Source organism: Myxocyprinus asiaticus, chromosome 43 (genome assembly GCF_019703515.2).
Source record: "Myxocyprinus asiaticus isolate MX2 ecotype Aquarium Trade chromosome 43, UBuf_Myxa_2, whole genome shotgun sequence".
Lineage (NCBI taxonomy): Eukaryota > Metazoa > Chordata > Actinopteri > Cypriniformes > Catostomidae > Myxocyprinus > Myxocyprinus asiaticus.
The window spans coordinates 13,380,551-13,405,062 of record NC_059386.1 but is presented as its reverse complement, the minus strand read 5'-3'; the positions used below and the strand labels follow the sequence as shown (position 1 = coordinate 13,405,062).

Below are 24,512 nucleotides of genomic sequence, written 5' to 3'. Positions count from 1 at the left end.
ATTTTTATTGAATAATGTGTATCTATATAGTATCTATATAGTAAAAAACAAAAAAAAAAACAAAAAAAAACAAAAACAGCATATTGTATACTGTGCAATGTATGTTATTATTGTATATTGTTGAGTGTAATTGTGTATAACAGATGTTTAAATTGTGTTGTGTTAATTTGATGTTTTAAGTCGAGTTTAATTATGTATAACAGATGTTTAAATTGCGTTGTGTTAATTTGATGTTTATTGTAGATTGGCGTATGTCTCATCACTGTCACGACTGCTATGTTGATCGGAACTGCACCCAAGAATTTCACACACCATTGCACTTGTGTATATGGCTGTGTGACAATAAAGTGATTTGATTTGATTTGATTTGATTTGAGTGCAAAAAACAACGCAGACAGCATGTGCCACTAAATGATGCTATCAGCCGGCACATTTCATTCTCAGTGAATTCCCCCTTCAGATGCTGTTGTTGATTGGGGATGTAAACATATTAGAACTTACAAACATGCATACTTAATACATTCTTAATGCACCTCTGCATACTTGATGCTGTACATACATTCTTAATGCATCTTTCTGGATTTGTCTCTGTTCCACTGGAGCTTTAATTATGCAGTTAAATGTGTCTTTCCAAAGCCATTTATCTTAGAAAGACTGTAATCCATAAGTAAATACTATTTCTTTAATGTACTGTTTTATGATACTAATGCACATCTGAAATCATAATGAAATCATATATGGTGCAGTTCTCAACATGATGTCACATTTAAGTGTATTTTAGCATATGTTAATCCAAAGTGTATTCAGTATGTTTGAAAACACTGCCTTACATTGAATTTTTTGGCACGTCGTGTCTCCTATCAGATAGAATAGAAGAAGCTGTTCCAAACAAAAAAGGAAGACAAGCTGAGTTTAGAGAAGGCAATCCACTCAAAATCTACTTCCTCTGCCTGATTTCGTGAAAATTGATGTGACATTTTCTTGGTGACTCATAACAGCTTAAAGTATCACTGGCAGTGTATTAAGAGGTGTTCAGCCAGGAATCAGAAAGTGCAGATTAAAAGATAGCGAGCAAAATTTTAGTTTACTTTATAGTTTACCTCTCAGCAAATAAACAGAGGTTTTATTCGTATGAATCTGACAAAACCTGTCAAGAACATGTCTGAAAGAAATAAGAAATTATATTTTGCCTAAAGACAATGATGGATCATTAAGATTTGTTTTTGTCACACAATTTTCATGAAAATTAAGCACATTTCTTCTAAATTCTCATTACTGCAATGTGAGAAATAAAATCTCATTCTCATCACTGTAATGGAAAAATAATTCATATCAATTTCTCATTGTATATGTATGTTGTAAAATCTGAATATAATGTTAGAACTAGTTGTATTGCCTTTAATTTATTGTGCTTTAACCTCCTGAGACCCTGTGTCCACATGCGTGAACATTAAGTTTTGGCTTCGCTATAGACTGATCTCAGATTAGGAGACTCTAGGCTGTCATTAAAGGGTAAACTTTCGATGCACCGAGTCATGTGACAAGACAACATGGCGCCTATCTCAGCGGAGTTTGCCTTTGGGAGAAACGGCAACAAAACTACATCTAGTAAGAAATCTCACTAAGTTTTTACATTAAAACTTGTTTGAGTCAAAAGAGTCTTTAGTTTCATCTGATATACCATTTTAAAAATTCCATCGATTTATCACGAAACGGCACACTGTTAAACACAATAACCATGGTATGTGGGCTATAGGCTCATTTTCCTTAAAATATCTTATATTCACTGTGCATTATCATTTTGAGAACCAAAGGATGCATCCAAAAGCTGGAAAATGTTGCATTCAGAGGTTGTATATGGAGTTAGGATGAAAATAAGGTGCATTTCAAACTGTTCGGAGACCAGCGCAGACAGACAGCACACTGGAGGTTGTCATTCCCTAAGTAGGGAATAAGGGATCATCCTATAGCTTTCCTATGCAAATAAGTGCATTCACTCCTAATATCTGCTCAAAAGTTAAGTTTCAGGCTACAGATGATGTTTGAACCACTCAACATATTTGACAGACATGCGACAATGGTAATCCGTACATAGATTCGGATGATGCTGCCCATAACTTGTATCAGAATTAATTATGCTCATTTCTGATGTAATGTCTATAACATCTCAAAATCATGAATAACCAACACTCCTGGAAACATAATAAACAATCTAATATTAAAAAAATATGATGCAGTATGGGTTGGCATATCTGTATTATCACTATTGATCCAAACATTCACCATGAACTGTACCGCTCACATCTGAATCCATAAACAGTGATGTGGTTTATCCACACAAATATGACCCCAAATTTCAGATAGCAAAGTTCAGAATCTGAAGGAAAGACAATCTTGCTAAATGCTAGTGCTTGGTTTGTTTACTCTTCTGTATATGGCTGTATGTACAGTGTGGTTCAAAAGTTTGAACATATCTAGGATTCAAAATCTAATTTAAACCTGAAAATAAACAAAGCTTTAGGAATTTGAAAAAGGCAAAACAAAGAAACATTATGAGGTAAAATGAATAATACATATGTAACATTCTGCAAGGTTTGGTGTGCATACGTTTGCTTCATCCTTTAGAAAGATTTGCATGTGTATCGGGTTGGACGGTATGATGGCAGGCTATATACCGTGTGACTGCAGATATTTTTCTATACCATTTATATCATGATATACAGTATACATTGCCATAATATAAAATTACCCATATCATGACATAATATTTTTTTGTAATGATAAGACATTTATGCTCACCTAAGCACTCACCTTCAAGGCACTTTTCCCACTCATTTCTGGCTTGTGCTAATGATTTCTGTAGATAAAAACATACGCCCCTTAATTAATATTATACTGTACAATCTTAATCACTGACAAATAAGTTGTAGTTATCATTTTAATTTAGATTAGTGGCTCAGACCTCGCAGTAGAGAACCCATGAAAGAGTGCACAAACACACGTACACACGTTGAAGTTAACAAACCCAGCGCCATGCACAGCAGGCAGATCAGGCAAGCGCTGTAGCTCTTTGCTAATGTAATCACACACCAGGCAAGGAGAGTGGGAGAGATATTACACCAGAATATAATTACATATCAGTTCTACACGTCCTCTACCCTCTCCCAGCGTTGTAATCTGTAAATGAAAGTGGGCTGATTTAGAAAATTGAAGGTGCGTGCGTGTGTGTTTTTGCTGCAAATTATGTTGTTTGTACGGTATTTGGGTTTTGAACTTGAGCCCACCTATCTCAGTGGGATTTTTTTAATGTGAAGGTTATGAAATAACTCGAAGGCAAATTATGATTACCTTTGTGCATGATATTAATAAAGTATTATCAAATCTATCAAATTAAATCTTGATATAATGTACAGTATGAACAATATAATTAAGCAATATCACACATGCAAGAGTGCTGTTGTTCCATATATCAGCATGACTGTTATTGGCTGTAGGCACGAGGAACAGTTGTTCTGATGTACGGAACAACAGCATGTTTGTCAGTATTGTTTTTAATAGGCCAGTTAGTTGGATGTACCTTGTGCATTTCTTCATCACCAGTGAAAAAAGTTCCAAAAGAAGCCAAAGCATTAAGCACAACAAGCTTTCTAAACTGCTTTGAACTAGTGATGAATCAGTGTTTTTTAACGATTCTTATATTGTCATAAGTGAACAATCATTCTCGATCACGATCACTTCCATTGTTTATATGGTGAATGACTCTGGTTCAGTAGAGTCAATGACTGAATTACTTTGTCGCCACCTACTGGAGTAAATATGCAATGTCCTGAAATGGTCACTGGACGAATCACTGAATGAAATCAAAATGAACAATGAATCAAAATCCACCCTATTATTTGGAAAGCCACAAACGTGTAGAAGTGGTGCATCTCACAGAAATTGCCACAGAAATGACACACTACCCCATTAAATAAATTTTTCCTATTTCTTGTATAATTATTATAAATGTATTTTTTATGAGTTCATTTTCAATTAAAGTCCACTTGGAATATTTGTACTTTTAATAATGTCAAACTGCAGGACTATTTAAATAAACTGTTCAACCTAAAATGAAAATTCTGTCATAATTAACTCACCCTCATGTCGTTCCAAACGTGTATGACTTTCTTTCGCAACAGACATCAAGATTTTCATTTCAGGTTGTTTCTCACCAGGACTGATTGTTTGCCTTCAGAAGACTTCCAATATGATGCACAAGCCACACTGACAACTTTTATGATACTTTCGGATCTCATTTTAAGCTTTAAAGCTCTATCATATTTCACTGTCTTAAAATTACGGATTGGGACATTCATTACAAATTATCTGTTTGTGTCCTGCATAAGAAAGCAGTAGGTTATATTGGTTTGGAATGACAAAAGGGTGAGTAAATTAGGACAGAATTTTCATATTTGTGTGAAGTATTCCTTTAAGTGAACTGCAAAAGTTAAAATTGGTCAAATATAAAAATAAAATAAAAAAACACAGAAATGTTGCCCGTCACCTGCAACTAAAATAAAACATATCAGTTATGTTAAAAATAGTTAATGTCCAGGTTTTTGTCAACTATCTGTTTATAGGTAAATGTGAATTATGAAATGTCTACACTACTAGCAGCACCACACTGGAAAATAATAAATAAAAATTATACATTTTTCAAACACCTAGTGAAAGAAGGACAGAACAATTATAAAAATGCATGACCTTTGTGAAATTTCACACTTCACCTTTAAGAGGCAAAAATAATGTCATAGAAAAAGTGGAGAGAAGCCTACTTAACAGATAAATAAATAAAACAAATATATTTACCAAGAACACTGAACCTGCAGAGCACAACTTGTTGTGTACAGCTCCATTTATTAGAATTAGGGATTTATCTGTTTACCAAAGAACAGTAACACATTTTTGTACTTCTTTCTCAGCAGCACCTTGAAGCAGAAAGCCAGGATTCTGCTTAAATTCACAGGTGGTAGAGACAATCTGCATCGATCCTTTTCAGACAGAAGCATCTTCAGACAGGGCTTATTCTGAGTGTGCTTTTCCAGATAGAATGGCTCATTTAAAGTGATCTGCCTCTCTGAAATGAAATCAAATGAGAGAGAGAGAGAAAGAAAGAAAGAAAGAAAGACAGACAGAAAAAGAAAGAAAGAAAGAAAGAGACAGAGAAGGGTCTTCACACAGGCCTGGCTTGGGTCCAATTCAGTGAGGCATGTCTGATTAGCCCAGGCTTAAAAAGCTCCGTTCACACATTCCTTTTCAATATCCCTGATTAAAAGTTGATGGGCGGCTGCTATAGAGCCAAAAACCCTTTTTACCTTTTTTGGAAATATTCATCAACAAGACAAAGTGAAGATGAGAGTAGATTCAGATGGATGGACACAGCAGTTTTGGGCGTGCAGACGGAGCTTACCTCTTCAAAAGATTATGGTCTCAAAAGGAGCATAGAAACATTGTGATGTGTAGTGGATGAGTAACGATGCTGTTCATAAATTACATGCTGGATCATATCTTCTCTGTTGCCATAAACACAAACTTAATTAAGAATTTTAGGACTTTGTCCAATTAACTAGGCTTTCAGTAATCCTTAGGAATAGTTAGTCATCATTTGCTCACCCTCCTCATTCCAAGCCATTGATTTTCTAATTTCCGTAAAACACACACACACAAAATCCACCATTATATTATAACAGCATCTTTATTTCCATCCATTTAACTTGTCACAATAATTTTCAGAGTTTCAACTTGTTTTTTTTTTGTTTTTTCATTAGCAATTAAATTCAGTGTTTGAATACAGAGCCCCTTAAGCCCAAAGTATACTTCGTTTTTGACACAAACGCTTAGCGTCTGGGTACAGTCGAAAGCAAGCCTTTCAAAGTATACTCAATTTGACCAAGAGTGCTACGGCTGATATGAGTTACTGGACTATTTATCCTCAGGAGTTTAGACATAAAAATGTCAGACTCGATTTATACAAATGCAGGTATCTCCTGACTTCCTCACACATGCATTCTTGACGTGCACATCCACTGTTGTTGTTTCCACATTTGTCTCCTATTGTTTTCCTGCAAATACGTCTTCTTCTAGCCCTTCTTCGTGACAGCAACACCTTTGTGGACCACTAATTAGTGCAAATAATTCCAGGCACATGCACATTCTGCACGTTCAACAATGCACGGTTAGAAAAAATCCCAAAGTGTACTTCGGTCAGATGCTGAGCGTCCACGTACAAGACGTGTGATGCAGATCTCTTAGATTTTTCTAACCAGGCGTCTTTTACCGTGCATGTGCCTGGGATTATTTGCACTAATCAGTGGGTCCACAAGGTGGCAACACTCACATTTGAGCAGTTGCTGTCAAAAAGGAATGCTAGAAGAATATGTAATTGCCGGTAAACATCAGGAGATGAAGGTGTGCATGTCAAGAGCGCATGTGTGAGGAAGTCAGGAGATAACTGCATTTGTATAACTCGAGTCTGAAGCACTATAAAAGACATCTTCATGAGTCTAAACTCCTGAGGAGAAATAGTTCAGTGTCTCATAGCAGTCATAGCACACATGCATCAACTGTCTGTGTATGCGCTCACAATAATATGGGGTATACTTTGACAGGCTCATGTTGACTTTATGAAGACGCTGGGCGTTCTCGTCAAAATCGAAGTATACTTTGGGCTAATGGTGCATTTGAGACAACTCGGAACTCGGGTTCCCTATCTGTCACTCACTCGACGTTGGTGTCGGTGTAGTGACACTAGGGGTCACTCTCGGGAGCCCGAGACACCTCTGGTCTTTGATAAAAGGCCAATGAAAATTGGCGAGTGGTATTTGCATGCCACTCCCCCGAACATACGGGTATAAAAGGAGCTGGTATGCAACCACTCATTCAGATTTTCTCTTCGGAGCCGAACGGTCATACTCACTGAGCTGAATACTACTGTTCATTCACCTCTGCTGGATCTGATGGCGCATTTCAGCGGCTTCTCCCTCCTCTGCACTGGTGCACTGCAGAGAATGCCCCTGGGAGCTTCGGCAGAAAAACTAGAGAGTATATTTTCTGAAAGAGCATTTTTCCCCTCTAAAAGAGTATATATTAAATCTAGAGAGTATATTTTCTGAAAGAGCATTTTTCCCCTCTTAAAGAGTAGATATTAAAAGAGCGCACACACGGAACGTCTTTTTAAAGACACGTCTTTTTAAAGATGCTTTTCCGATTGTGTGTTATTCCTGGTTGTGCTCATTATCTCTCGCCTTCTAACGGTCACGATCACTGTCTTTCGTGGCTGGGCACTGCTCACGCAGAGACAGCGTTCGTGGATGGTCATGTTCTCATTGCGAGAATATGTCCATGGCAACGTTGCGGTCGCGGCTCGCCTTCGTGAGAAAGCGAGCAACCCCAGAGGCTCCCGCCTCGGTCCTTTTACCCACGGGTTTGAGGCCATGTCCTCGGACTCAGCACGGCCACAATGTGGTGTGGCACCTTGAGCTCCACCCCGCCGCGAGGCCCCACCTGCCGGTACATCCGATGACGTTGTCCCTTTGGTCCCCCTTGCGTGGAACTTGGACGCATGGCTTGCGCCTTCCAGTCCGTCACGAGGGCTGGTCCGGACCGTCCGACTCGGCTGCGCAATTCACTTCGCCGGGCATCTGCCCAGGTTCAGCGGTGTCCACTTCACCTTGGTGAAAGACAAAAACGCTGCTACCTTGCTTGGAGATCACTACCCTCCTACGGAAGGACGCGATAGAACCTGTCCCTCCAGCCGAGATGAAGGAAGGTATTTTACAGCCCCTACTTCATTGTACCGAAAAAAGGCGGTGGTTTGCGGCCAATCTTGGACCTGCGAGTACTGAACTGGGCTTTACACAGACTCCCATTCAAGATGCTGACGCAAAGACGCATTCTAGCGAGTGTCCGGCATCAAGATTGGTTCGCGGTGGTAGACCCGAAGGATGCGTACTTTCACTTCTCGATCGTTCCTCAACACAGACCCTTCCTGCGGTTCACATTCAAGGGTCAGGCGTATCAGTACAAAGTCCTCCCTTTCGGCCTGTCCCTGTCTCCTCGTGTCTTTATGAAGATCGCAGAGGCTGCCCTTGCCCCGTTAAGGGAGGTGGGCATTCGCATTCTCAACTATCTCGACGACTGGCTAATCTTAGCTCACTCTCGAGATGTGTTATGCGCACACAGGGACCTGGGGCTCTCACACCTCAGCTGACTAGGGCTTTGGGTCAACTGGGAAAAGAGCAAGCTCCTCCCGGTTCAGAGCATCTCTTTTCTCGGTTTGGAGTTGGACTCAGTCTCCTTGACGGCGCACCTTACGAACAAGCGCGCCCAGTCGGTGCTGGGCTGTTTGAAGGCGTTCAAACAGAAAACAGCGGTTTCACTGAAACTTTTTCAGAGGCTCCTGGGGCATATGGCATCCTCGGCGGTGGCCACCCTGCTCGGGTTGATGCATATGAGGCCGCTTCAGCACTGGCTCCAGATTCGAGTCCCCAGACGGGCATGGCGCCATGGGACAAACCGCCTGGCCATTACGTCGGTCTGTCACCGTCTTTTCAGCCCTTGGACCGACCTCTCGTTTCTACGAGCAGGTGCTCCCCTAGAACTGGTCTCCAGGCGCGTCGTGGTCACGACAGATGCCTCCAAAACGGGCTGGGGCGCTGTTGGCAACGGGCATGCAGCCGCCGGCCTCTGGACGGGTCCGAGGCTGCGTTGGCACATCAACTGCCTTGAGTTACTGGCAATTCTGCTCGCCCTGCGGAGGTTCCGGCCGTTGATCCAGGGCAATCACGTGCTAGTTCGGACAGACAGCACGGCAGCGGTAGCATATGTCAACCGCCAAGGCGGTCTGCGCTCCCGCTGTATGTCACAACTTGCCCGCCGTCTCCTCCAACGGAATCAGCAGCACCTCAAGTCGCTGCAAGCCACTCACATCCCGGGCAACCTCAACACTTCAGCGGACGCGCCGTCACAACAGGTTACCCTCAAGGGAGAGTGGAGACTCCACCTTCAGGTGGTCCAGCTGATTTGGAGTCAATTCGACAGGCACAGGTGCACCTGTTCGCCTCCCAAGAATCCTCCCCACTGCCCGCTCTGGTACGCCCTGACCAAGGCCTTCCTCGGCATAGATGCGCTGGCACACAACTGGTCCCCTGGCATTTGCAAATATGCATTTTCCCCGTCCTGGTAAGCACCCTACTGGCCCGCCCAGACGTGGTGCTCGGACCTCACGCTCCTCGCGACAGCTCCCCCCAGGCAAATTCCCCTGAGGAAGGACCTTCTTTCTCAGCGAAGGGGCACCATCCAGCACCCGCGCCCAGACCTCTGGAATCTCCATGTCTGCCCCCTGGACGGGACGCGGAAGACCTAAGCTGTCTCCCACCTGTGATGGTAGACACGATCACTCAGGCTAGGGCTCCCTCTACGAGGCGCCTGTATGCCTTTAAGTGGCGTCTGTTCGCTAAGTGGTGTTCTTCCCGTTGGGAAGACCCCCAGAGATGCGCAGTCAGATCAGTGCTTTCCTTCCTGCAAGAGAGGTTGGAAGGGAGGCTGTCCCCTTCCACCTTGAAGGTGTACGTTGCTGCCATAGCAGCACACCACGACGCAGTCGACGGTAAGTCCTTAGGGAAGCATGATCTGATCATCAGGTTCCTAAGAGGCGCCAGGAGGCTGAATCCCTCCAGGCCACGCCTCGTTCCCTCATCGGACCTCTGTAGATTTTCAGGGTCTACAGACAGCCCCCTTTGAGCTTTGCAGTCAGCTGAGCTTAAGGCACTCTCCTTGAAGACTGCCCTCCTGACTGCGCTCACTTCCATCAAGAGGGTAGGTGACCTGCAAGTATTCTCTGTCAGCGAAACGTGCCTGGAGTTCGGTCCGGGCTATTCTCACGTGATCCTGAGACCCCGACCGGGCTATGTGCCCAAGGTTCCCACCACTCCTTTTAGGGACCAGGTGGTGAACCTGCAAGCACTGCCCCAGGAGGAGGCAGACCCAGCCCTGTCGTTGCTGTGTCCGGTGCGTGCTTTACGCATCTATTTGGATCGCACACAGAGCTTTAGAGTCTCTGAGCAGCTCTTTGTCTGCTTTGGTGCACAGCGGAAAGGAAGCGCTGTCTCCAAGCAGAGGATCGCCCACTGGCTCATTGACACTATAACTATGGCATACCTCACCCAAAACATGCCGCCCCCGGTAGGGCTACGAGCCCATTCTACCCGTGGTGTAGCGGCTTCTTGGGCCCTGGCCAGAGGTGCCTCTCTAACAGACATTTGCAGAGCAGTGGGCTGGGCAACTCCCAACACCTTTGCAAGGTTCTACAACCTCCAGGTGGAACCGGTTTCGTCCCAGGTAGTGGCACGCAACACAAGCGGATAAGCCCGGGATAGCCGGCCGGGTGTATCGCTTGCACATAGCGCCTTCCACCTCCTTTTGAGCTGAAGACGTGCGCTGTTAATTCCCAATAGTGTTCACAAAAGTTGTTCCCTGGTTGACTTCCTCCGAGCCCTGTGGCAGTCGAGTTTTCGGAGAGACTTGCTGCCGGCCCAGTACACGCGCTAACTAAGAGCCTGGTTCTGGGGTAGGTGCTCCGCATGTGGCGGTTCCCTGTAAGGCTAACCCCATGCGATCTATATCTTCCGCTAATTCATTTCCCTGCTGGCAAACTGCGTCTTCCTTGGGCAGAGCCCCTCTGCCCCAGTCTCCATGTTGTAGTAACTCCTCCCCCATTGGGCAGGATCTACCTTGAAGGCTCTCCACATGGTTGGAAAGACCATGTGATGTATTCTTCCACTTAAATTTCCCCCCCTCTCTTGGGGCGAGGTGTGGTCTCCGCGGTGTCCTCCCCTTGGGAGGGACACCCCCGACTAGACCTGGCGGCCCAGTCGGATAATCCCCCTTCTTTTTTAGGGAGTGGAAAAAGAGAAGGGGAAAGAGGCCACGACTGGGTTAAGCCTGTCTCTATCTCTGGGTAGTCGACTTGTCCCCAAAAAGGGCCGTTCGACACTCATAACTGTGTTGGGGGTGGTTACGTGTCGACCTGGTGTGCTGGCTATGAGGCACACAGCAAGTCTGCCCACCACACACCGCCAGTTCATGTAACACAGTTCAGCCTTGTGGCGTTTTGTATAGGGACCCCTAGTGTCACTACATCGACACCAACGTCGAGTGAGTGACAGATAGGGAACGTCATGGTTACTGGCGTAACCTCCGTTCCCTGATGGAGAGAACGAGACGTTGGTCCCTCCTGCCACAACGCTGAACTACCCGCTGAAATGGCCGGACCTTATATCGGCTCCTCAGCGTAAAACCTGAATGAGTGGTTGCATACCAGCTCCTTTTATACCCGTATGTTCGGGGGAGTGGCATGCAAATACTACTCGCCAATTTTCATTGGCCTTTTATCAAAGACCAGAGGTGTCTCGGGCTCCCAAGAGTGACCCCTAGTGTCACTACATCGACACCAACGTCTCGTTCCCTCCTTCAGGGAACGGAGGTTACACCAGTAACCATGACGATTTTCCCACCACTGACTTGAAAATAATAAAAGACATCTTTATGATTCTAAAATCCTGAGGAGAAATATTCCGGTGTCTTATAGCACACATGCATTAACCACCTGTGTATGCGCACACAGTAATACAAAGTATACTTTGACAGGTTCCGTTCGACTTTATGCAGACGCTGAGTGTTCTCGTCAAAATCGAAGTATATTTTGGGCTAATGGTGCGTTCCAGATAACTCAGGACTTGGGATTTTCCCACATCTGACTTGAAAATAATAACTGGAACACTGCTTGAAGTCGGAAACCATGGTTTTACTATAGTAATATTGTAGTAACCATGACTGCAGTAACCATGGTTAATCTTATTATTACTAAGATTTTACCACAAATAAAAGTTAAACTATTGTTACTGTAGTAAAGACATGGCTAATTATTTCTGAGGGAAACCAAATGTATTGCAAAGGAATGCAAAAAAAATCCCTCCCTGTCCTCTAAGGGGCTCCGTAGTTGACAACGAACTGTTTATCGAACTTATGACTGCAGACTGTAACTTTTGCACCATTTAAGATTTAAAACTGCAGTTAAACTCTTTTTGATTGTGGTTTCTTAAATTTTTTAGATTGTACAAAGAAAGTAGAACAGGGGATGTCAAGCTCCAAAAAGTACTATAAAAGTGCTATGAAAGTAGTCTATGTGACTTCCATGTGAAGTCTTCTAAAGCCATATGATAGCTTTTGTGTAAGGAACAGACTGAAATTTTAATCATTAATTGCTGAAAATCTTTCCCTCTGCCAGAGATCTCAAATCTTGGGAAGATTTGTATATGGGTTGTCATAAATGTTGACAATTTTCATTTTTGGTTGAACTACTCCTTTAAGCATACAAGCATAAAAATACAAACTACACCAACATTTTATTCCAACTCTTAAAGACCAATGCATAGAGATTTGTTGGATACATGCTGGCAACCCTATCAGCTTTCTGATAGATAATGTATGAGTTCATCTGTTATATAAATGGAAAGTAAACACTTGTCAAGGTTGTGGCAGCCCAAAATTCCCTTTTCTCTGTTAAGCACGTCTTCCCCTCCTGTTTGTTTGAATTCCATGGTGCTCAGGCAAACTCGTCCTCAGACATGTGTTTTACTTCATTGAAAGTGTGCCTGGTGGCTTTAGTGTCACACTGGCTCCCCATGCAATATTTGTGTCATCTGCTTCTGTATGCCACAGCCACATAAATGTTTCACACATACTGATACAACGCACACACAAGTATGCATGCAATGGCTTTTAAGCCTTTTCAGGGACTCTTTAAACTCTCTCGACAACGACAAAGGTACATCTGCCAAACCACTGAAGAATATTCATAATTGCGCTTCCCGCACTGGTGCCTCTGTCCTCCTTTGGTAAACAAACATAAACTTCTTACCAAATGCAGCAAAGTCACAACTGCACAATGTGCATGTTTAGTGCTGAAACATTCTCTCGAATTTAGTCATGCATTCTCCCATTACATGCAGATGTGCTTGTAAATGCGAATAATTGGTTTGTGCATGGAAGTCACTCGCTCACAAGTGGTTTAATATTGTTTATCATTCTTGTCATCCTATTAACTTAAGAGCTCACAGATTCCATACTGTGCATGTACCATTACTGCAGTATGACAAAAGTGTACAGATGTTGAACGTCATTTTCTTTATTTAGCCTCTGAAACATGGCAAATACATTGTTGCATTGCATTTTTTTTCTTTCATGGATGCACTGCAATAATGTTTTTCTTATAATGGCCAGGTTTTGCCTTGAATATTTGAAAGAAAAAGAAAAAAGAATCCTATGGATACTTTGCGGTGCTTGGCACGCAGTCTATGAGCTGCCATTGTCAGCTAATTTGGCAAGCTTCTAAGGCCAGCAACATGCAACACATAAAAGTGTTAGCTTGACTGTATGGCTTTAACATGCGACACAAGCATGCTTATTTGCATTGCTAGTGGCCGGGGCACACAAATTTCCTGTTAAGCTCTAAATAACCAGGAATGGCAAAGACATCACATCGCTCACATACTGATAAGTCCCTGTTTTCACATTCGCCTGCAATGGACAAACGGCACAGCAATTTGACTATAATTGGCCGCGGTGTTGTCATCTGGGTAATGGGGCAGCAGACAGTGAGTTAAGAAACATCACAATATGTACCACATGAAATGAAGGCACCAGGGATAAGGGACAAAACATGAGAGACGTGACAAACGATGAATAGAAAGTATTTACACCTTATCTGTAAAAATTGAGCTTGACCACTTGTCTGATTAACACTGACAATGGTTTTTAGGGCTGTTAATTTAAAGGTATAGTTCACACAATGAAAAGTCTGTTATTTTTTACTCACCTTCATATTGTTCAAAAACTGTATGACTTAATTCCTCCGAGGATTAGTGTTGACATGGCCTAAATCATTGTCAGACAGATTGACTGACATGACTGGAAAATGGATTGCTGATATTTCTTGCTGAAAATACACCAAACAATATATTCATTTCTAAAGTCACTTTTTGAAATGCAAAGCTTTGAATAGACACACCTACCACATTAAGCCTTCATTTAAGGGCTTTCCTTGTCAAAAATATTAGTATATCCCTTGCAGAAAAGTACTTTGGGTAGCATAGTGCCAGGGTTGGGGAGTAATGGAATACATGTAACGGGATTACGTATTTAAAATACAAAATATAAGTAACTGTATTCCACTACAGTTATAATTTAAATCATTGGTAATTAGAATACAGTTACATTCAAAAAGTATTTTGATTACTGAAGAGATTACTTTACATTTTATTGTCATTTGTTTCATTTAATATTTAGTCCTTTCAGATGGAAAACATTTATACATATAAATGATGCGATCCAAAGTGCATTTGAACAGCGGTGAAACACTTTCTTATGATGTGTTACATTCATACGAGCAGACAGAGAAGAAAGTTTGAAGTAAGTTTGGATCAGAAGAAATAGAAATAAACCTTGTGTAAATTGTCAGCTTTATGCTAAGCTAAAATGCTATTTCTAGCCATTTTACATGCACGGTCATATTTTTTTATCAAGAAAATTCACGTTGGATCATAATTTCTTTTTTCTAGTAAGACTTTTGATATTAGGGCAAAAATCATATTCTTGATAATAATTTTTGTATTGTTTTCCTGTAAAAATATCTAAAAATCCTTAAAATAAGATCAGTTTGATTTATCTTGTTTTAGAAACAACACTGCATAAGATATTTAGGTTTTTCAGAGAATGTATTTTTAACATGTGTATTTTGTCTTACTGTACTGGAAGAGTTTTTATAGTCAAAACAAGTGAAAAAATCTACCAGTGCTGAAGAAGTAATCCAAAGTATTTAGAATATGTTACTGACCTTGAGTAATCTAACGGAATATGTTACAAATTACATTTTACAGCATGAGTCTGTAATCTGCAGTGGAATACATTTCAAAAGTATCCCTCCCAACCCTGCATAGTGCAGTGATGGTATCAGGCACTGAAATTCATGTACCATGGTATTTAGGGCATGGTTAAAAATATTGATTTTCTAATGCATCGTGATCTTCGTTTGAATGATCTCGATGTAGATTCTTAAATCTCAAGATCGATTTTTAACTCTATGCGGCAACCATCTATTATGCAAGTAAATCACTCTCATGTTCAACCAAATCACATGCAATGCGACTAAAAATGTCTATTATTATCCACTGACTAGTAAATGTTCAGATTTCACTCACCCGTGATTGAGTAGTATAGTGGAGAAGTTATTAGCACAGTGGTCATTTCACTTCATGTTGAGAGTAAAAGTTTGGTGTAACTCGTTCTGTGTGTCCAAAGACGAGATCCACGGATCCACATGTCATTGAATAATATCTCTTTTAATACCCTTTCTGTTTTTTTTTACAGTCAGTTGTTGATTACAAACAACAAAAAATAAACATTTAATTCTAATCACACATGGATGCACTAAAGAAATTATGCTCTTCTCTTGTTATATGTGCTTACTGGCTGATGCCGCTAGTCATAAAGAGACAGTACCGATTAAGCCCGTGTTCTACATATCAATGTAAATACTTGTAAATTGAACAAATTATGCAAGTAAACAATAAAAATGTAACATAAAATATATATGCAACAATATATGCAATTTCAAGGCTTTAGTTGATGGAATAGACTCAATTTGAACATTTTCAAAAGCTAAAATGTGACCAATTTGATGAAAAACTGATGATAAAATATAATTTGTAAAATTAATATTTTCGAATTGTACCTTGAAGGGTTGCCTAGAAGGTTCCTTTATAATTAAAGGATTAGTTCACCCAAAATTAAAATTCTCTCATCATTTACTCCCCCTCATGCCATCCCAGATGTGTATGACTTTCTTTCTTCTGCTCAACACAAACAAAGATTTCAAAAGAATATCTCAGCTCTGTAGGTCCTCACAATGCAAGTGAATGGGTGCCAACATTTTGAAGCAATAAAATGCACAGAAACACAGCATAAAAGTAATCCATGTGACTCCGGTGGTTAAATCCATATCTTCTGAAGCGATATGATAGGTGTGGGTGAGAAACAGTTCAATATTTAAGTCCTTTTTTACCATCACTGTCCACTTTCACTTTTACATTCTGCTTTTGTTTTTGGTGATTCACATTCTTCATGCATATCGCCACCTACTGGGCAAGGAGGAGAATTTATGGTAAAACTGGACTTAAATGTTGATCTGTTTCTCTCCCACACCTATCATGTCGCTTCAGAAGATATGGATTTAACCACTGGAGTCTTATGGATTACTTTAATCTTTGAGCTTAAAAATGTTGGCACCCATTCACTTGCATTGTATGGACCTACAGAGCTGAGATATTTTTCTAGAAATCTTCATTTGTGTTCTGCTGAAGAAAAAAAAAGAAATACATATCTGGAATGGCATGAGGATGAGTAAATTATGAGAGAATTTTCATTTTTGGGTGAACTATCCCTTTAAGAGCATTAGCTGAGAGAGAATTTCTTTCATATGTAAGAAAAATGGACATTGTAACAGAAATGTACCCATATGAATCGATATGGAATCAAATCGAGAGCTGTTGAATTGGAATCACATAGAATCAGGAAATCTGTATCAATACCTAGACCTAATGGTATTTACATGGTACTCAAAGTTACTTCCAAGAATGTGTTGGGGTAAAAAAAAAAAAAAATGGTAATGATACTTTCTAGTAAATTATCAAATTATTTAAATTATTTACTAATTAAATTAAGTAACTAATTAACCGCTGTATTAATTAATTTGATTTTTTTTATTTTTTTTTATCAACTGACAGCCATAAGTCATACACTTATGCACTATAATAAAAACTTTGACAAGTGCACTATAAATCATCTTATCTCCATAAAAGGCACATTAAAAGAACTGTGTAATCCAATATAAATCTGTTAATCTGACTGTATCAATCTGTGATTTACCCGTAATTCCATTAAAGCAGACCCACTGCTGACAATTCAACAGAGGAAACGCTGAGGTGGTGATCGGCTATCACTTTGCTTTGCTGAAAGGTGTGGTTAAGACAGGAGCCCCTCCTCCGAGACATGTCACACACTTTCCCGCTCACTCAGGCACACACACACACACACACACACACATTAAAGTTAGATTTATATCCCTGCACTTTGTCCAGAATTCGCTCAAACAGCTAATATATTATTAACAAGAGTTAATATATTATAATTAATCAATGCAACTTGAGTGCAGATCTGAAGGGAGTGGCAGAAGGAATAGCTTTGAGAGAGAGGTGTGTTAAATTGAGTCCATTTGCGCAGGAGAAAGTGGATGGATAATGCTAAGGTTTCATTGAGTGCTCATTAGAGAGGTTTGATTCACCGCAAACATCACGTCTGCCTTATTGTACAGGGGTTTACCTTGTTCATCATTTATATGTCTATTCATTTGTATAGTGAACTGCATTCACAATAGTATATACACTTCATCCTTGTGGTGAACAAAGCATTTGGCTTTTCAGTTGACTGCTTTTTACCTCTGGTCCATCTTTTAAAGGCATAGTTCACCCAAAAATTCTGTCACTCACCCTCATGTTGTTCCATTCCTTTAACTTGAGCGCATAATTTAGTCAGCACAGACATTTAATAACATCAATCTACCTTCCCCAGGTTCTCTTTTTGCCTGGGACCTAGTGCAATATTTTGGGTTTTGGCAAGCATTCCTCTCTTTTTACCTTGATACCCTGTGATGTCTATTGGGTCTTCTAAGCCAAAAGGTTCCCACCACATGGGCCATCTTTGAGTGAAACCATCTCAAACACACCAATGACTCATTAGAAACAATAAAATCTTCTGCCATTGCACAATAGTTTAGCTCAGTTGACAGTCTCGACCTGTGCAGAGTGAGCAGAGCAAAGTATTTTTTGCCTGGATGCCAGTAGACTGCATAGCTACTTAGAAGACTGTCTTACTGAAAGCGTCATAAGATTTGTAAAAAATAACTAGATCATACAGAGTACTAGTAGTTAATCAATATGGGGTTTTCAATGGCCAATGCTGATAGCTAGAGTGCAGAGTTGTCAATGGCAATAACATAGCACTATATGATATAAAGTAATAGGCCCACACTGCAAAAAAAAAAAAAAGAAAGAAAGAAAGAAATCAACAGGTTGCTATGGATTGTACCTGAAGTCAACCCCATTCTTCCATAGTAATGACAAGTGCCATCCCCATTTAGACGTTTTTGCATCTATCCAAATCTTAACATATTTCCCACTAGCACTACTGATACCAAGTTGTGCGAGCAGGCTCTGAGACACGTGTTCTGGTCCAATGGGAACAAGGAAGTAATTCCGTTCACATAAACAATGGTGAGCTTTATTCAGAGGATGCATTTCTTGTCTTGTATTAAATTTTTACTCCAGTTAGGTTTAAGGTTGGGGTTTGGGTTAGGGCAGGGGTGCTCACACTACTATGGCATGAGATCTACTTTTTCATAATGCTATTATAGTAAGATCTACCATACACAATTTAAATATACATTGTAGGCAGGGTTTTTCACAATACCAAACTTTTAGTTGTCGGTACCAATACCAGTGAATTTTGATGCACTCGCACATAAGCACGCACACCCAAATAAGCCTCCTGTAAGTCAAACACTGCACGAGGCGAATATCCGAAACAAAGGATGGCAGGGGAAAAGCAATTTATATTCATGAGGAAAGTGATACCTGATTGGACGATTCAGTCATATTCCTGTTGACTATATTACATCATTTACAAATAAAAACAACCATTCACCCAGAATCTGGAGCTCACACATGCCTAAACGTAAACAATACTTCCAGCTTCGTCCAGTGGGGGCAGTGGTTTGGGTTTCGTTAAGCACAGACTGTTTTCAGCAGCAGAACATTTGACCTACTGTCACCGAATTCACAGTAAGATCAGTCTGGCCGTCATAGGTCAAGGCATTTGGATGGTTTAAAAGCATTAATGTGTAGCTCATAGTTTTGTTACATGCTCATATTGTCATTTTAGAGGTCGGGCTACTTTTCTTGAACTTGTGGTTATGTACTACTGATGCAATACTTGTTGGAATTTGCTCCATGTAAACAGTTCTATCATGTCCCTTTTGGGTATTCTTGCATGTGTTGTGGGAAAGTGACAATGGAAGTCTATGGGGCTAGACATTCTGATAGCAAATGAGAATTTTTATTTTTTTCACTCTTCGTGGGGACTTCCAATGACTTCTATTGTTTTTATACTGAACCCCTGTACCTACCCTTCACAGAAACCTTTTTGCATTTACCCAATGAACAAAATTTACTCTTTAAAATATTAGATAATCCTTTGGCAATAATCTAAAAATGCAAAATATGGTGATCCAATTGGCCTGCCCACTATACTGGTCTACCACAGGTCGGCAATAATCACATCAGGCAACAATCCTAAAAAAGCTTAGGGGAAGTGGATTAATTGTGGCATACAAAACCCTAGCTTAAAACCCAAGCCACTGACAAATTGCATCTCGTTATGACTCGAGCTTCGACCCTGCATTTGAAGTTGTTTTATTTGTTTTGTTTCCTGTCAGGAGTCTCTTTGTAAAACATATTCGACTGTCATACCGGCAGAGCTCTCTTGCACTAATGTTTACTTAGTGCTCTGTGACAGTGATCATGCTCTTCACTTTCTCTAGCGTTCTCTAATTCACTCCTTTAAAACCAATTAACTCTGCTATTTTTGGGAAAATACATGCAGACTCTGTCTCTGCATTATTTGTCTTTGTGTTGTTTGCATGTGCTTAATGTGGCTTGCAATATTGAATATTCACTGTATATTCACAATGATTGTGTTAGTAAAGTATAGTAAAAAAAATGGCAACATCTTGTATATCACAATGTATTGCTTTTTTATATTTGACCATTTGGTTGCCTTGAGACAGGGTCATTAGACAGTACTTTTGTAATCCTTTCTTTTAATACTGTCTCTAATTTAAACTTCAGTAGCAAAAACAGCATTAGAGTTGGTTAGTTCGATTTATATCTGTGCATCTGTTCAAACTGTTTGGTTCAGTGAATCAATTCAAAACTCTGATTTGTTTTTAACATCATTCAAAAATATTCATGAAAAAGTTGCATTTTTTCATATATGAAAATATTGTAGTAACAGTAGATGCATATGATGTTCATTACTCTGAAATGTTAAATTGGTTTTAATATGAAGTGAAAATGACTAATTATCATTCTTATGTTCATAAGTGAAAGACATTATGGAAAATATGCATTGATTATTTTAACTGCTTTTTCTTTTTTTTCTTCTTTTTTTTCTTTTTTTAGTTTACTTCTCATTTTAAACCTTTTGCATTTACTTTTGACAAAGATACTCTTGCTGCTTAAGCTAGTTAATAAGTAAAATGCTGGTAAACCAGCATGATCTTTCTGGTGAGCCTGGTTGACCAAAGAGCTCTTGCAGGTTAAGCTAGTTAATAAGGAAAGGTGTTGGTAAAACAGCATGCTTTTTACTGGTAAGCTGGTTGACCAAGGAACTAATGTGCTCCTCCTTGGTAAGCTTTTTAATAAGGGAAAGTGCCAGGAAACCAGCATGGTCCTTCTTGTGGGACTGGTTGACCAAGGAACTCTTGATGGTTAAGTTAGTAAGCAAAAGTGCTGGTCAACCAGCATGGTCTTTTTGATGAAGCTGGTTGACCAGTGAGCTCCTTCTGGGTAAGCTTGTTAATAAGGGAATGTGCTGGTAAACCAGCATGGTCTTTCTTGTGAGGCTGGTTGACCAAGGAACACTTGCTAGTTAATTTAGTTAAGATTCTAAAAGGCTGGTAAACTACCATGGTCTTTTTGGTGAAGCTGGTTGACCAAGGAACTCTTGCTGGTAAAGCTAGTTAAGAAGAAATAGTGCTGGTAAACCAGCATCGTCTTTCTTGTGAGGCTGGTTGACAAAGAAACTCTTGCTGGTTGCTCTAAGCAAGTTAAGAAGCAAAAAAATTTGGTAAACTAGCATGGTCTTTCTGTTGAAGCTAGTAGTTCTTGTTGGTAAGCTAGTTAAAAAGCTTGTTTTCAAAACACAACATGCTGGTTTATTAACTGGTGATCATCATTGCTGGTGTTTTCAACTGGATAGTGGCAGAGCTAATCAATGATTGATTGACTGCGATTCCTAGTGTATGACAGCATGAGGAAGAGAGAACATGAGGCATACAGATGCGACATGTTTCCTCACAGCGACTCCACCAGTGTGATGGCATGAAAAGGAAAGTCGAATTTGCTTGTGTCACTTATCATGGGAATAGCTGTGGCAGTCTGCAGGGTGTTCATGTGTGTGTGTGTGTGTGTGTGCATGCATGTGTATCCTGCCTCCTGTATATACAAAGAGTGAGTCACCACCAAGCACAGCACACACACTGGGAAGCAAGACAGATGCTGGGTTTTGCACTCGGTGTAAAAAGCTATTACCCTTAGCAGCGCGGTGCCTCTTTGAAAATGTGGCGCCACGAGGCAGCTTCTAAATGCAGATGGAAGCAGAGCTTAGAGGAGGAAGAGCGAGCGTGGGCTGAGGAGGATGTGGGAATGAGGGATGTTGGAATGATTAACAGATTCATCAACTTGCTCTATCTGTGTGCATGTCTCAGTTGCTCTGATCCAAAACCTTCACTGCAAAAAAATCATTTTCTTAATAAGACATTAAGTCTTATGTCTTAATGCTGCTTTAGAAGTCTTCTTTTAGGAACATCCTAACTGAGACAGAACCTCATAATTTACTGGAATAGAATGCTCTACGTTGGCAGCCACTTTGTGCTCTTCACGGGAGACACACTTGTGACTCGACTTACAATTGATTTCAGTAGAGTTTGACATAAGCATGTTGCTAAGCTAATGATGCCATACTCTCATAAGCATAAACAAATTACATAGCACACACAAATTTAGTGTGAAGTTATCCATTTTAAATGAAACTGAACTAGGTTTTTATAGTTTTTGGTGTTGAATTAAACATTGATAAGCAAAATGTATCTTGTTTTTTTGCCATCTTGAATAGATTTTTTCACAGAGCTTGTTACTATGGGTTTGCCTAAAAGTAAACATGTCATGCTACCTCATTATGCAACGTGATCACACGGGAAATCAACATGTTTTTCGAATGTTCAGGTAAATCCTGAAATTGACCCCATTCTGCAGAAATTCCGAACACGTGCCATCCCCCATCAGATATTTTTTCATCTGATAGGACATGTTGCATGAGCAACCTAAGAGACAGAAGTTCTGGTCATATCTTTGGCCAAGTAATTTGTGTTGACAAACAATGGTGAGCATGATTAGCAAGTTGCATTTTTTTGTTAAAATTTTACTCCACTGACAGTTAGGTTTATGGTTGGGGTTTGAGTTAGTGGGTAGGGTTAATAAAATATGCATTCCTGTTTCATTTACAAATAAATATACAACTTACTTTTGATGCCACTCTGTGGACATTTCACCATCCAAATGGAGCTCACAAATGCTCATACCTTCAACAACACCTGCTTTGGCCACTGGGGGCAGTGGTTCAAATTGTGTTAAGCACAAACTGATTGCAGCAGCAGAATTTTTGACTTACTGTCACCGAATTTACAGTGTAAACAGTCTGTATAATGCAGCCAAAACTAGGTGTACGACATCAAAAATTTGCTACCTACATTTTGGAACAGACTTTGCATTGGGAGCATGCCTGTGAAGGCTTTAAAAGCTGTTTAGATAGTCAGCTCACTAGCTTTTGGATGATTTGGATGACTATTTAATGACTGCTGTGGTCAGGGATGGTTTAATTACTTAAATTAATGATCTAAAGCTCAATTCTTTTTCTGTCTTTTCTCTCTTTTACCCCCCACCTCTACTCTGTTCCCTGCTGCTATCTACCAATCTACAGGTCCCTCACCAGATGAGCACTTTGACCTTCTACAGGTACGAGCAGCCCATAGTGGACTACTGTCAGGCACATCAACCCCTGCGGCTTAACATGAACTACGAGGGTCCCCCGCAAAGTCTGGAGGGCTTGGAGGAGCTTCCCCCTTGCGAGAGGAGCACAATCCAGACCGTAGCCCTTCCTGCCGTGCCCACCGTCAACAAGGGCCCCATGGGGCCCTGCTCCCCACCCAGCCTGAGAGCACCCGTCGAGGGGTCCAGCATCCCTTACCCCACAACAGAACGCTCCATTAGCTATCCAACTACAGAACGATCCACCAGTACTCTCACTTTTCGACGCTAATGCACCCCCCCCCCCCGAAAAGAAAGGCATGATGGTAAGTTTTGAAAGGAGGCTGTGCCTGGGTGGTGTTGCACCACCATTTCCGCAGCAGTGCATCTGAAACTGCGCATACTGCTGTGGCTTCTTCTACGCTAACTGCTTGAAGTGAAAAAACATTCCCACAAACATTGCTGGAGACTAAAAGTATCTGGCATATGGCACACTTCAAATATGGAGTGAAGTCTGTCCTGGAAAATGGGATTCCATTTGTCTTTTTCCATTTCTTTGTTTTGAATCAAAGGCCCATACACTCTTTTTGTTTTCCCATCCTGCTCAATGGCAGATTGAAACCCAATGCAACATGCATGAGACATTAAATGTGGCTTTGGTCTCATTCAGTCCTTGCTCTGTACCGACGCTACAGGACGCCTTCTCGGAGGAGTAGATTATGATGATTCTCCCATGCTGAGTGAAGAATGAAAAGGAATGTGCAATAAACAAGGTTTTTTTGATGAAGGAGAGAGAGAAGAGAGAGTGTGTGAGAGTGAAAAGAAACAAATTAATGTTCACCAGAGCTCAAAGGCCACTCGCTGTTATTTTCATTTAGTTGCCAGGGAGCGCTCATAAATGCTGTCATTATTTGATTAAAAAGATAGATCTGTCCAGACATGAGCATGTCCCATGGAAGATCTCTTGACTATAAAAAGTATTCATTAAAATCTAATTGAAGTTTCGTAAGGCAAGGTCTTTCAGTGTGCACATGTACCAAAGATCCAGCTTCTTTATATGCACACATTGCTTGTGTTCCTTTTCATAATGTAATCGAACAACTAAATCAGTATGTATCCAACTCATACTGGGCCAGTGGCGTTTATGACTGACAACAGATTTTCCTGATTTTTCTGCAGAATTCAGTGTGGTTAGTACTGTTAAGATATCAGTTGAGATATGTGAGAAAGCTTTGTGTTTGTAGGCTACCTGTTTTACAAGATGGTGTATGTGTGTGTGTGTTTCTTTGTGTGTGTAAATCTACAGGCTGTAGTAAATTGAAGACAGATGAGTGCCAAGAGGGGGATGAAATCCCCTCTCTCTTTTTGCATGTTGGAGCCACCATACACTAAGGTGAGAAACATACTCTACGCAAATGCGCAGATGCTAACGCTTGGCCTCAAGGGTGTGATAGTTACCTTCAAATGTCTGTGCCATTAAACAGGATGGTATTTTTT

The 24,512-nt window shown here is 40.7% G+C and overlaps 1 protein-coding gene across 1 annotated transcript in view; it reads left to right on the top strand.

Moving 5' to 3' along the window:
- Nucleotides 1-23,307, top strand: part of LOC127434011 (leucine-rich repeat transmembrane neuronal protein 4) — a 170,635-nt gene extending 147,328 nt beyond the window's left edge. Inside the window, exon 3 of the mRNA XM_051686430.1 lies at nucleotides 22,969-23,307. Within this exon, the coding sequence (XP_051542390.1) occupies nucleotides 22,969-23,307 (339 nt within the window). The remainder of the gene's footprint in view (nucleotides 1-22,968) is intronic.
- The last annotated feature ends 1,205 nt before the right edge of the window (nucleotides 23,308-24,512 follow it).